This window comes from Gymnoscopelus microlampas, assembly GCF_963454915.1.
Source record: "Gymnoscopelus microlampas genome assembly, chromosome: 7".
Taxonomy (NCBI): Eukaryota; Metazoa; Chordata; class Actinopteri; order Myctophiformes; family Myctophidae; genus Gymnoscopelus; species Gymnoscopelus microlampas.
In genome coordinates this window covers 52,076,519-52,089,407 of record NC_139944.1, presented here as the reverse complement: position 1 = coordinate 52,089,407, position 12,889 = coordinate 52,076,519, and the positions used below count along the sequence as shown (strand labels likewise).

Here is a 12,889-nt window from a genome sequence, read left to right as displayed (position 1 = left end):
TATATTGTTGCTGTCGGGCAGAAACCGCCTATCTCCATATTCTTTTTTTTTTTTTTCGTGAAATGAATGCCCTACTTCAGGGGTCTTCAACCTTTTCAGGCCAAGGACCCCCTGACTGAGAGAGAGATGAAGCAGGGACCCCCCACTATATATTACATAAAATTGTGTTGCAGATCAAAGCTTTTCATAGATGTTGGTTTCATGTTAATGTGTATTTTCAGACATTTAACGACTTAAACCGTCAATACTTAGTAAACTTTCACTCTGTACTTGGTCTGCTCTTTTTTCCCCTCTTTGCCGAAAATAGCCGATCTACAAGCTCACAACGCCTCGCGCTGCGAGGCGTTGTGAGCTTGTAGATCTGCTATTTTCGGCTAAAGTTGTCCTTAGAATAGGGATGCTAGGGTTCAAGTGGTTAATGTAAAAAAACAATGATCCTATCACACAGAGATTTGGCGGACCCCCTGTAGCAACTCTGAGGACCCCCTAGGGGTCCCGGACCCCCTGTTGAAGACCCCTGCCCTATTTCATCATAGTGCAGAGTCACACAAAAGCATCAAAAATAGCAGATCCACAAGCTCGAAACACTTGTAGATCTGCTACTTTTGATGCTTTTGAATTTGAATCCTCAAACGTTTTTTGTACATACAATATGTGTCTCTGTTTCACCCAACAGAGACGATATAATTTATGTACTTGTCATATTCTTTGTTGATATGTTTTTTTGGTTTATCCAAGACCAAGGACAACAATACAAATACGTCTCTGGCATTATTGTGTTTTTTTTGTTGTATCCTTGACGTTTTGGCATACGTACGAATCATGTATGCCATGTTTTTTTTTCTTCATAACGTCTAATAAATCAAATCAAATTAAGCGTCACACTACAATACATGCAGTCTTTGATCCAGCGTGCTGACGATAAATCATTGTGTCGCCTCCAGTGTTGTAGAGTAACTAAGTACATTTACTCAAGTACTGTACTTCAGTACAATTTATTTCCAATTTTCAGTACTTTTACTTCTACTCCACTACATCTCAGAGGCAAATATTGTACTTTTACTCCACCACAATTAATTACAAAAACTTTAGTTACTAGTTACTTTGCAGATTTTGTTTATTATTCCAAAACATACATTGATCACTTCAGCCCTATATACATTTCGGCCATTTGAAAATAGCCGATCTATAAGCTCAATGCGTCGCGATGCATTGTGAGCTTGTAGATTGGCTATTTTTTTCAAAAGATTTTTATACATTTGAAGACTTGAACTTGACGTGAAATGGGACATTCTGCATAATGAGTACTTTCTACTTTAGGTACTTTAAATACACGTTGATACCAATACTGTTGTGCTTTTACTCAAGTAAGAGTATTTCTACATTGCAGTATTGATACTTTTACCTAAGTAAAAAATACTTTTTAAGCAAAACTGTTGATGATAAATCATTGTGTCGCCTCCTCCTTCCTCTCTACCTCTTGTCTCTTCCCGTTCGTCCGTCAGTGGGTCGACACTGCCCCCTGGATGAGTTCCAGTGTAACAACACCCTGTGTAAACCCCTGGGCTGGAAGTGCGACGGCGAGGACGACTGTGGCGACAACTCTGACGAGAACCCCGGGGAATGCGGTGAGTACAACGCCAGTCCGTCACGCCGCACGGCAGCGCTCTCTGGTGGCACTGTTGTTAAATTTCGTCGACTAAAACTATGACGAAAAATGTCTGTCGACTACCTTTTTTCACTGACGAAAGCGAAATAAAAACTAAGCTATGATGACTAAAACTATGACTAAATATATTATTGACAATTTCGTCAACAACAAAAATCTCGACTAAAATGTTAGTGAGGGACTAATCTCTCAAGAACAGATTCTGCTCTGCGTTTGAATCTGTCGGTAGCCGTGTTGACAACCCGTGCATCAGATCAGGAAGCAGGCCGCGCTTTACCCAATCAAATGTAGTGGGCGGGATTTACGTGTGTGCCGTTCGTTCCCCACTGGAAACAAACCGAAACTCATTTAACAATAGCGTCCTCGAAGCCGACAAAACCACGGAAAGTTAGTAACATTTTAAATTGCTCTTTCATCATAGAAACAAGTGGGCTTATAACCAAAACGATCCATGTTCTCTGGGAGAAGTGGTGTTAGTGTTCCGTGGAGAAATATTGTTAGTGGGAATGAAAACATAGTCGCACCACCGGAAGTGAAAGGCTGAAGGCAGGCCTAAACCCCGGTTTCCCTGAGCACGGGTCGTCCGTTCAGCTCCGCCCTTTTTATTTGGCGATGGGTTCCCAGATTGGTGAGGGACTAGTGGAGAAGAGATCCAGTAGAACTAAGACAAGTAGTCATTATAATTATGCTTAGCCGAAAATAGCCGATCTACACATCTCACATCGCAGGCGCGCTGTGAGCTTGACGCCATCAAGGCCCGCCAACATAAACATTAGTCGACAAAAACTGACTGTAGATTTAGCCGACAAAAATCTTATGATATTTTAGTCTAAAACTAGACTAAAAGTAAAACATTTCAGATAACAAAAATATGACTACAACTAAATTGAGTTTTATTCAAAAGACTATAGAGTACAGAAGTCCTCACGTCACTCGTTCATCCTCTGGTTCGTAAAGTAATTTCTCTATGGAGAATAACATTGGGTCATCTTAGAATCGTCTCATATAAGAATTGTGGTCCAAAAATAAACAAACTGTCTCGGCGATATTGTCAGGGAGGAGGCTCTGTATCGTTTATGATAGTCAGTCACTTATGTTTGATACAGTCTGTTTCTGGCGAAAATTAAACTCATTTGTTGGAAGTAACATTAGCGTTTTCTCACCGTCAGTTGATGCTTCATATCCATAAGAGTCAAACCGTCGGGGTCGTTTGTTTATTTTTGGAACACAGTTCTTAGACGCGATATTAAACACGTCTATTCCCATACAGCAATGGGAATTCAGAACGGGGGGGGGGGGGGGGGGGGTCATTGACAAATGTCATTGTCAGTCCCTTGATCGCCCTCTCTCTCTCTCTTATGTTCCTACCCACAGCAAAGTTCCAGTGCCCGCCCACCAGGCCGTTCAGATGTCACAACGACCGCGTGTGCCTTCCCATGTCCAAGCGGTGTGACACCGTCAACAACTGTGGGGACAACAGTGACGAGCTCAACTGCCGTGAGTTTATTTATTCATTTTAACAGACTTTAAATAGAGTTTAAAGGTAGGGGTAAGTGTTTTTTTTCTTTTGGTTAAAACAAAACGTTATTTTTTGTTACAAGGTTAAAGCACCATAGTACTCATTGCTATATAGTCTTTGCTCAGTAACAACTGTTCTCTCCAGCTCTTTATTAAACAGAAAATATGTTTTCAGTTAGGAGACAAAATCTTTTAGCGAATTTTAGATTAGGGATTTTTTTTTATAGTGTTCCAGTTCCAATTTTGTCAGCTCAAGTCTTTGTGTCATCACTGTTTATTCTGTATCCTGATGTGTGTTCTCTATCCTGATTGGATAAAATTGGTATCCCGACCTGAAAATGCATTTGCTGTTTAATAAAGAGCTGGAGAGACATGTAGACTCCTGTTACTGAACAAACACTCTATAGCAACGAGTAATATCAGAATATAGAGCTACTTAACACTTATTTTAACAAAAGAAAATCACTTCTACCGTACCTTTTTAAGTACATTACTTGTACATAAATCTTTAGTTGTAAATATCTTTAGTTACTTTCCCCCGCTGCATGGGCTGAATGTTAGACATGATGACATCATGAGTCTTCTCTTCCAGAGTCCATTCCACCCACATCGTTCTGTCAGAAGGATGAGTTCCAGTGCTCCAGCGGAGGCTGCGTTAGCGCCTCTCTGCGCTGCAACTACTTCAACGACTGTGAGGACTACGGCTCTGACGAGGTCAACTGCAGCAAGAAAGGTCTGTGTGGCTTTGACTCTGTGTTTGTCTTTATAGTGCAGTAGTTCTCAAACTCTTTTTCACTGTCAAGAACCCCTAAATTGAAGTATTATATATATATATTTTGTGCCAGAGACCCTCCCAAAAGAGACAATTTGTGTTCCAAAGTTCTAAATCATTCAACGTCTTTCAAACACTTTCAAGAAGCTGTGAGCTTGTAGATCTGCATTTTTTAATAGTATAAAATATTTTTTAAAGTGGTTAAAATTATTGTGATGCTACATTAACTCATTTAGCTGGGGAACCCCGCTTAAGGACCCCTGGGATTAACTTAAGTTAAAACCTTTCAGTTGTGAAAAGTCTTGATTTGCTTTGTTACTGTATGTGTCAAATATTAAGTGTATGCACGTTTTAATTAGTTTCTAGTGCGTATATGTTAGATTTCAATAGTTTTCAGTCGTTTTTTTCAATAGTGGTGTTAGTTTTAGTTTTTCATACTTTCGGTTATTTGTCAGGTGGAGGATTGAAAAGGGCCAGAGTAAGTATAAGTATGCCGACAGCTGGTGTAAAGCTGGTACAGCGAAATACCAGCGAAATAAATACGATTTCATATCATCCCAAATAGCTTATAAATAAATTGACAAAAACAAAAATGTATATTTATCGTTTATTTCTTTGAATTCTCGTTTTTATTTATTTCAGTTAACGAAAATGTTTTTTTCAATTTTTAGTTTCCGTTATTTTGTTATTTTGAGTTAACTATAATAACCTTGGTGTTCCATGTGGTCGTTGTGCTCTCTCCTCTGGTCAGGCACGGTGCTGAACGACTGTCACAGCAACAGGACGGTGTGCGGGGACGGAGACGAAGGACACTGTGTGGTCAACGGCAGCGACTCCTTCTGCTCCTGTAAGCCTGGCTTCCAGGCCAAAGGTCACAACAGATGTGAAGGTATTGGACACGTTTAACCACTTAAACCCCAGCATCCGTATTGTGGGGAAAGCTTTCGCAGAAAATAGCAGATCTAATCGACAAGCTCACAACAGAGCTTGTCAATCGGCTATTCTCAGCGAAAGCTTTCCCCACAATAACAGAAAACAGAAAATACACCCTGAGGGAGTAGGGCTTTTCTAAGTACTCAAAGTCACTTTACAAAAACAGAAACAAAATAAAACTTCATTCGAAAAACTAGTTAAAAGGTTAAAAACTCTATAAATAAAGGTAAATTAGGTAGGGAATGTGAGTCTGAAGAGGTGGGTTTTGAGTGTGGTGAGCTGGGAGTGAGTTCCATAGCGAGGGGGCGGCAACTGGGAAGTCCCTGTCACCCCAGGTTTGTTTCTTTGTCACTAGAAATGGCTGTGTCATGCTTACAGTATATTGTTGTGTGGAGGTGGGGTGGGGTGGATGGTTTGAAATATGCTAGTGGTTCCGAGCTCAAAAAAGGTTGAGAAACAGTGGCTCAGAGAATGTGACATTCATGTGTGTAATTGTGTTATGGCTGCAGTCTGGTGCTGGGAGCCTGTGTGCTCAAACGTTCTCCTCTGGTCTCGTTGTTTTTTCGGTTGACAGATAAAGACGAGTGCAAGCAGTTTGGAGTGTGTTCCCACATCTGCAACAACACCAAGGGCTCGCACAAGTGCAGCTGTCACAAGTATTTCACCAGGATCAATGACACCTGCAAGGCTGACAGTGAGTATATGTACTGTACACTGCATCGCTCATCATCATAATATCACATTCATCAGGAGATCCATAGTTTGCTTGTACAAATAGTGTGTGTGTGTGTGTGTGTTGTAGGGTTAGTCCAGGGCCTGAACTACCATATCATGGTATCATGGAGATATGAGGCTAAACACCCGATCTTGCCTTACCCCTTATGTCTAAACATTTTTGCTATTTTTCACAATTTTGAAAAACGTTTTTAAATAGTTCAAATAAACGATTTACAAGCTCACAGCGTGTCGATGTAGATCGCCTATCTTCACAATTTTAAAATGTTTTTCAAAATAGTAAAAAAAATGCCAAAAATTTTTTAGGCATAAGGGGTGAGGCGGTGTGCAAGATAGGGCCCTAAGTTCGCGCAAATCAGTTTATAAGAAAAAAATGGGCCAAAATTTGGCCCAGATGTAGCCCTGGGCATTCTCTAATGATTTTGCGAGGGCGCCCAAGCCGGCAAGTCTCGGGGTCGCCATAGCAGCCAAACTCAATGAGGCCGCACACTTTAAAAAGGTTTTGCCTATAACCTTTTGAACCAGATGAGCTACAAATGCAAACTTGGTGTCTATTTCATGTGTTCTTTTACCACTAGAAACGTAGGTATGGGGCGTCCGCTGGCCTAGCGGTCCAGGCGCATACCACACGCTGGTAATCCAGCTTGACAGCGTGTCGCGGGTTCGACTCCCGTTCCCGACGACCGTTGCTGTATGTCTCCCCCCCATCTCTCTCCCCATTTCCTGTCAGCCTATTGTCCTGTCCAAACAAAGGCATAAAAGCCCCCAAAAAAATATCTTTAAAAAAAAAGAAAAGAAACGTAGGTATGATCGGGTTAAAATGATCAAAAATCACTTAATTATTCAAAGTAACCGATATGAAGATAATCGATAGTTGCAGCTCTAATGCAGCCAATCAATCAATCAATCAATCAATCAATCAATCAATCAATCAATCAATCCATCAATCAATCAATGTGACCTCTTCACCTCTCTCTCTCCAGCACTGAGGCAGGTTCTCTACATCGCCGACGACAACGAGATCCGCAGCCTGGACCCCGGCGTGCCCAACTGGCGCTACGAGCAGATCTTCCAGGGCGACGCCAACGTGCGCATCGACGCCATGGACCTGCACGTCAAGACCAACCGCATCTACTGGACCAACTGGCACACGGGACGCATCTCCTCCTACGACCTGCCCTCCAACGCCCCGCCCAACAGCAACAACCACAACCGCCACCGCCGCCAGAGCGACGCCCGCGTCGCCGACCTGGAGGTACAGTGTGTGGGTGTGTGTGTGTGTGTGTGTGTGTGTGTGTGTGTGTGTGTGTGTGTGTGTACTTGTATTACTATAGCCTACTTGTGAGTAGGGCTGTCACGGTTACAAATTTAAGGTGGCGATTAATTGTCACACAGATAATGTGAATAATGTTTAATTTCTGTTTGGTTTGGACGTGTTGTCTTCTGGGGGTCCCTGGGATAAAACATTTTCAGATGGGGGGTGGGGGGTCCGCGACCAAATACATATTAATGTGGGGGTATTTGCCTTGAAAAAGTTTGAGAACTGGACTTTACTGGAGTACCCAGAGAAGCGCTATACAGAGCCTTTGGATCTGCTATCTTCAGTGAAAGCTTTCCCCACAATAACAGAAAACAGAAAAGACACACTAGTGTATAGCCCTGAGGGACTCAATATGGGGTACCATTATGGTGTGGGATAGTTCGCCCAAAAAATTACAAATCACCCCATGGAGACTTGAATTCATGGATATTTTTTAGCTTTTGTCACATTCCTAAGCCAATGATTTGATGACCAGTGGACCGGTAGGCTGTAGGGCTGTCAACTTTCCTCAGAAATTATATTCGAATATTGGTCTTAACAATTGGCAGATATTCGAATATATTCGAATATTATTATTATTATTATTATTATTATTATTATAAAAAACTAGACCATACCCGGTCGGCGCAGCGCAGCCGTGGGGGGATATGCGCACATGATCTGGCAACCCGGGAGGCAGTTCGTCCCATAGCTGGGCAGCCCCGTAACCATGGCGACAGTGTTTGACACAAAAACGCTAATAAGAAGCTGAGATTTGATGAAATTGAAAAACGGGCTTCACAGTTGTGTTCAGATGGTAATGGTCAATGGCTGTGTGCAAAATCAGAGCAATTGGTCCAGCCAGTGAGGAGAACCGGGTAGCTTCACCTCCACTACAAACGCACAGAGGTTACTAGAATTATAGTAGGACTAGACCATACCCGGTCGGCGCAGCGCATTCGTGGGGGGATATGCGCACATGATAGCTGGGCAGGCCCGTAACCATGGCGACATTGTTTGACACATAAACGCTAATAAGAAGCTGAGATTTTATGAAATTGAAAAACGGGCTTCACAGTTGCGTTCAGATGGTAATGGTCAATGGCTGTGTGCAAAATCAGAGCAATTGGTCCAGCCAGTGAGGAGAACCGGGTGTCTTCACCACCACTACAAACGCACAGAGGTTACTAGAATTATAGTAGGATACATATATATATTTTTTCAAAAAATATATTTTCACTTTTTTTTTTACAGAAACAATACAAAAAACAATATATCGAGTGCTCGGATCCAATAAAACATATATTTTGTTTGTTTTTATAACTTGATACATTGTTTTTTTGTATTGTCCCTGTCAAATAAACATAAAACATTTTTTTAATATTCGAATATTAAGTTTCATATTTCGAATATACATATTTTCCCCATATTCAAGGAATATTCGATATTCAAATATTAATTCACCAGCCATAGTAGGCAGCGGTTCCGGTAGGAGATACAAAGGAGTCTCTTTGTGTCTACTACCGGAACCGCTGCCGGTCATCAAATTATTGGCTTAGGAATGAGACAAAAACAACAAGCAAATATCCACAAAGTCTAATAAGTCAAGTCTAATAATTGTTAATTGTGTTGTGTCGTGTGTTCAGATCCCTGGTCTGAAGATGCCACGGGGCATCGCCGTGGACTGGGTGGCCGGTAACCTGTACTGGACGGACTCGGGCCGAGACGTCATCGAGGTGGCCCAGATGAACGGCGGACGCCACCGCAAGACGCTCATCTCCGGCATGATCGACGAGCCGTACGCCATCGTGGTGGATCCTCAGAGAGGGTGAGTAGTAAGAGGCCTCGTCGCAATGCAACGCAACGCAACGCATTAAGACCGGGAACGCATCTGTGTAATTTTTTTAATTTCTTTGGCTATTAAAATATAGCAGATCTACAAGCTCATAGCGCGGCAGTAATTGTTTTGATTTTTTTTGCAAATCATTGAATATAGTACATGTATATATATTTTTTGTTAAGTGAACATTAGTAACTCAATTCTATGCTTCTGGGGATTCTACAAATGTCTTCTGAATCCTAAAAGTTTTTATGTCAAGGACCCCCAAAATTATTGTATTTGGCGGCGGACCCCCATCTCAAAATATTTAGTTCCAGGGAAAAAATAGGGAAAAATATAAATATATATGTATTCAAAGATTTGCAGACATTTGTCACGATTTTTCAAAGAATTGCAGAACTACAAGCTCATAGCTATGAGCTTGTATATCTGCTAGTTTTGAATAGCCAAAGAAATCTTAAAATGGCGTTCCCGGTCATATTGGGTTAAGGAGGCTTGGTCATCATGCGCCCCTTTGACATCAATCCACTGCGTACCCCACTGTCTGTGTTTGATAACCGTTGTTTGTTTCTATAGGAAAATGTACTGGGCAGACTGGGGCAACCATCCTAAGATAGAGACAGCAGCCATGGATGGAACCATGAGGGAGACTCTGGTGGAAGAGAATATCCAGTGGCCAACTGGTATAAAACACACAAACACACACACACACACACACACACACACACACACACACACACACACACACACACACACACACACACACACACACACACACACACACACACACACACACACACACACACACACACACACACACACACACACACACACACACACACACACACACACACACACACACACACACGCTATCTGGTCATCTGTCATCTGGTGTTTTTGCACTTTTTTTCCCACTGTTTTTCAATTGTATTTGTCAGTACTGTATACAACTCAGCTACATACTATATGTATGAAAGCTGGTATATACTAGGGGTGGGACGATATATCGATATCGCGATATATCGCGATACTTTGTCCCGCGATAAATAATCGATATACTGCCGAAAAAATAGATTATTTTTTTTAGTTTGTGATACGTTGTTTTTCCGATCTGTATTTGTGTGATGATGATTTTGAACTGTTTGGTGCTATTTTAAGTGTTTATGAATTGAATACAAGGACTATCGTGATATATCGTAGGTGAAATTTCATGCAATATATCGTGACATGGCAATATATCGCAATATATCGCAATATATCGCAATATATCGCAATATTGTGATATTATCGTTATCGGGGGCCTAATATCGCAATAGATATCGTATCGTGAGATACCAATATCGTCCCACCCCTAGTATATACATACAGTATAATTGCGAACGCGGAAGGAGGCGCCTCCGCCCAAGTGGAGCCTACTATGTAACTCGGCTCGGCTTGTGTGTGTCTCTGTGTGCAGTATGTGTGCAGCCGCGCCCCCATGTGACTCACGCTCTCATTGGCTCGCGCCCCCATGTGACTCAAAACTCCGTGACTGAAATATAGCAGCTGCACTACCTGTGTGCAGCCACCAGAGTGCGCCAGAGTTCACTACTACAGTGTGGCTGAAATATAGAACTGCGTTCGCTTCCAGCGTTCGCGCGTCTTACTTGTGTATTATTAGTAGATTAGCTGAAAGCTTGCAAAAGTATTAATGTCCTATTATGAGTCTTATGGAGATTACCTTGTGTGTGTGTGTGTGTGTGTGTGTGTGTGTGTGTGTGTGTGTGTGTGTGTGTGTGTGTGTGTGTGTGTGTGTGTGTGTGTGTGTGTGTGTGTGTGTGTGTGTGTGTGTGTGTGTGTGTGTGTGTAGGTCTAGCGGTGGACTACTTCAACGAGCGTCTGTACTGGGCCGACGCCAAGCTGTCGTTGATTGGCAGCGTCCGGCTGAATGGCAGCGATTCAGTGATCGCTGTCACCAGCATCAAGAACAGTTGAGTGATAATAATTAATATTTTACTGTACATATTAACATAAACACTTTGTACCTGGCCTTCCTAGTATGAGCATGTCGGCAAAATATGAAAAGAAATAAGAGAAAATACCGATCTACAAGCTCACAGCTAACAAAAATAGAACTTTGTGGTTTGGCTATTCTCACTATCAAAGAACGTGCGACCAGGAAACATTTGTGTAGTACCTCTGCTGATCACCAGATGGGGCACTTTCCTAACATTCCACGTGGTCTGAAATGACAATGTACTATTCAATTTTGCATTATGCAGCCAAGCAGTGGTGGAAAAAGTACTCAAATTCTTTACTTAAGTAAAAGTACCAATACTGCAATATAGAAATATTCTGTTACAAGTAAAAGTCCAGAATTAAAAATGTACTTGGAGTAAAAGTACAAAAGTATTGCCATCAAAATATACTTAAAGTACCAAAAGTAAAAGTATTAAAATATTTGAAAATAGCAGATCTACAAGCTCACAACGCGTCGCGATGCGACGCGTTGTGAGCTTGTAGATCGGCTATTTTCAAATAGCCTGTATGTATAAAATAGGGCTGAAGTGGTTAATGTATGTTTTATAATATAATAATTTATATCTGCAAAGTAACTAGTAACTAAAGTTTTCAAATAATTGTAGTGGAGTAAAAGTACAATATTTACCTCTGAGATGTAGTGGAGTAGAAGTAAAAGTACTGAAAATTGGTAATACTCCAGTAAAGTACAAATACCTAAAATTTGTACTTAAGTACAGTAGCTAAGTAAATGTACTTAGTTACTTTCCACCACTGCAGCCAAGCCAAGCTCAACTTGACACGTGTCAGGCGTCAGTTTGTCCCTTCATGTTTTTCATCTAAATAAAGGCAGAAATGCCCCAAAAAATATCTTTAAAAAAAGAAAGAACATGGCTTGTTTGTCGCTGCTAGTGCAGTGTGAATTGTAAGTGGTTAAAGTTGTGATGCTCATAATATATTTGATGTTCTTCTTCTTGTTCCTGGCAGAACTTCACCACCCGTTCAGCATCGACGTGTTTGAGGACTACATCTATGGCGTCACGTACCACAACAACTACGTCTTCCGGGTCAACAAGTTCGGCAAGGGCCTCTCGGAGAACCTGACCACGGCCATGAACCACGCCACGGACATCGTCCTCTACCACCGCTACAAGCAGCCTGAGAGTGAGTACAAAAAAAACACAATACATCAAGGGTTCCCAAACTTTTCTGGCTTTAACCCATTAAGAGCTGGAACGCATCTGTGTCACTTCTTGATTTGTGCTAAAAAGCATTGTTTTACACTTTGGCTATTAAAAAATAGCAGATCTACAAGCTCATAGCGCGGCACCGAGTGCCGCGCTATGAGCTTGTAGATCTGCTATTTTTGAAAAATTGTGAAAATGTGTGCAAATCTTTGCATATATATATTCTTTTAAAGCAAACATTAACTAAAATCTTTGCTTCTGGGGGTCCCTGGAACAAAATATTTTGGGGGTCCTTGACATGAAAAGGTTTGAAAACCACTGATATAGAAACATACGTTTTTCAGAAAACCGTTAAAAAACGATTTAGAAGACATTTTGCAGAATCGGAACCTCAGGCCTCAATGGGTTAACATCCGGGGACCCCAGAAAATAATTTACAGACCCTCAGTTTGGGAACACTACAGCTTCAAGCGAAGCCATGTTGAAATACTGGGTGTGGGTATCTTTTCCTGATAACATTTTTTATTTTATTACCTACTGTAATGTTACCACAAATTGACTGACTGAAATAAACTAAACTAAACAAAATACTCAATACTATTCATTCATACGTACCTAGAATTATATTGACATATCTCTCTCTCTCTCTCTCTCTCTCTCTCTCTCTCTCTCTCTCTCTCTCTCTCTCTCTCTCTCTCTCAGTGACCAACCCATGTGACAGGAAGAAGTGTGAGTGGCTGTGTCTGCTCAGCCCCAGTGGGCCGGTGTGTACCTGCCCCAACGGACGCACCCTGGACAATGGCACCTGTGTGGAGCTACCCACCCCCACCCTGTCCCCTGTCTGTGAGTGCACACACACACACACACACACACACACACACACACACACACACACACACACACACACACACATACACACATACAGTTTGTATTACAA

The 12,889-nt window shown here is 41.6% G+C and overlaps 1 protein-coding gene across 1 annotated transcript in view; it reads left to right on the top strand.

Annotated features, from left to right (window-relative positions):
- LOC311049173 (low-density lipoprotein receptor-related protein 1-like) overlaps positions 1–12,889 on the top strand; it is a 220,935-nt gene that overhangs the window by 195,688 nt on the left and 12,358 nt on the right. The window contains exons 69-79 of the mRNA XM_084062652.1: positions 1,506–1,628; positions 3,044–3,166; positions 3,780–3,920; positions 4,711–4,848; positions 5,467–5,586; positions 6,611–6,882; positions 8,574–8,755; positions 9,344–9,450; positions 10,617–10,736; positions 11,753–11,929; positions 12,655–12,795. Coding sequence (XP_083918778.1) covers positions 1,506–1,628; positions 3,044–3,166; positions 3,780–3,920; positions 4,711–4,848; positions 5,467–5,586; positions 6,611–6,882; positions 8,574–8,755; positions 9,344–9,450; positions 10,617–10,736; positions 11,753–11,929; positions 12,655–12,795 — 1,644 coding nt within the window. The remainder of the gene's footprint in view (positions 1–1,505; positions 1,629–3,043; positions 3,167–3,779; positions 3,921–4,710; positions 4,849–5,466; positions 5,587–6,610; positions 6,883–8,573; positions 8,756–9,343; positions 9,451–10,616; positions 10,737–11,752; positions 11,930–12,654; positions 12,796–12,889) is intronic.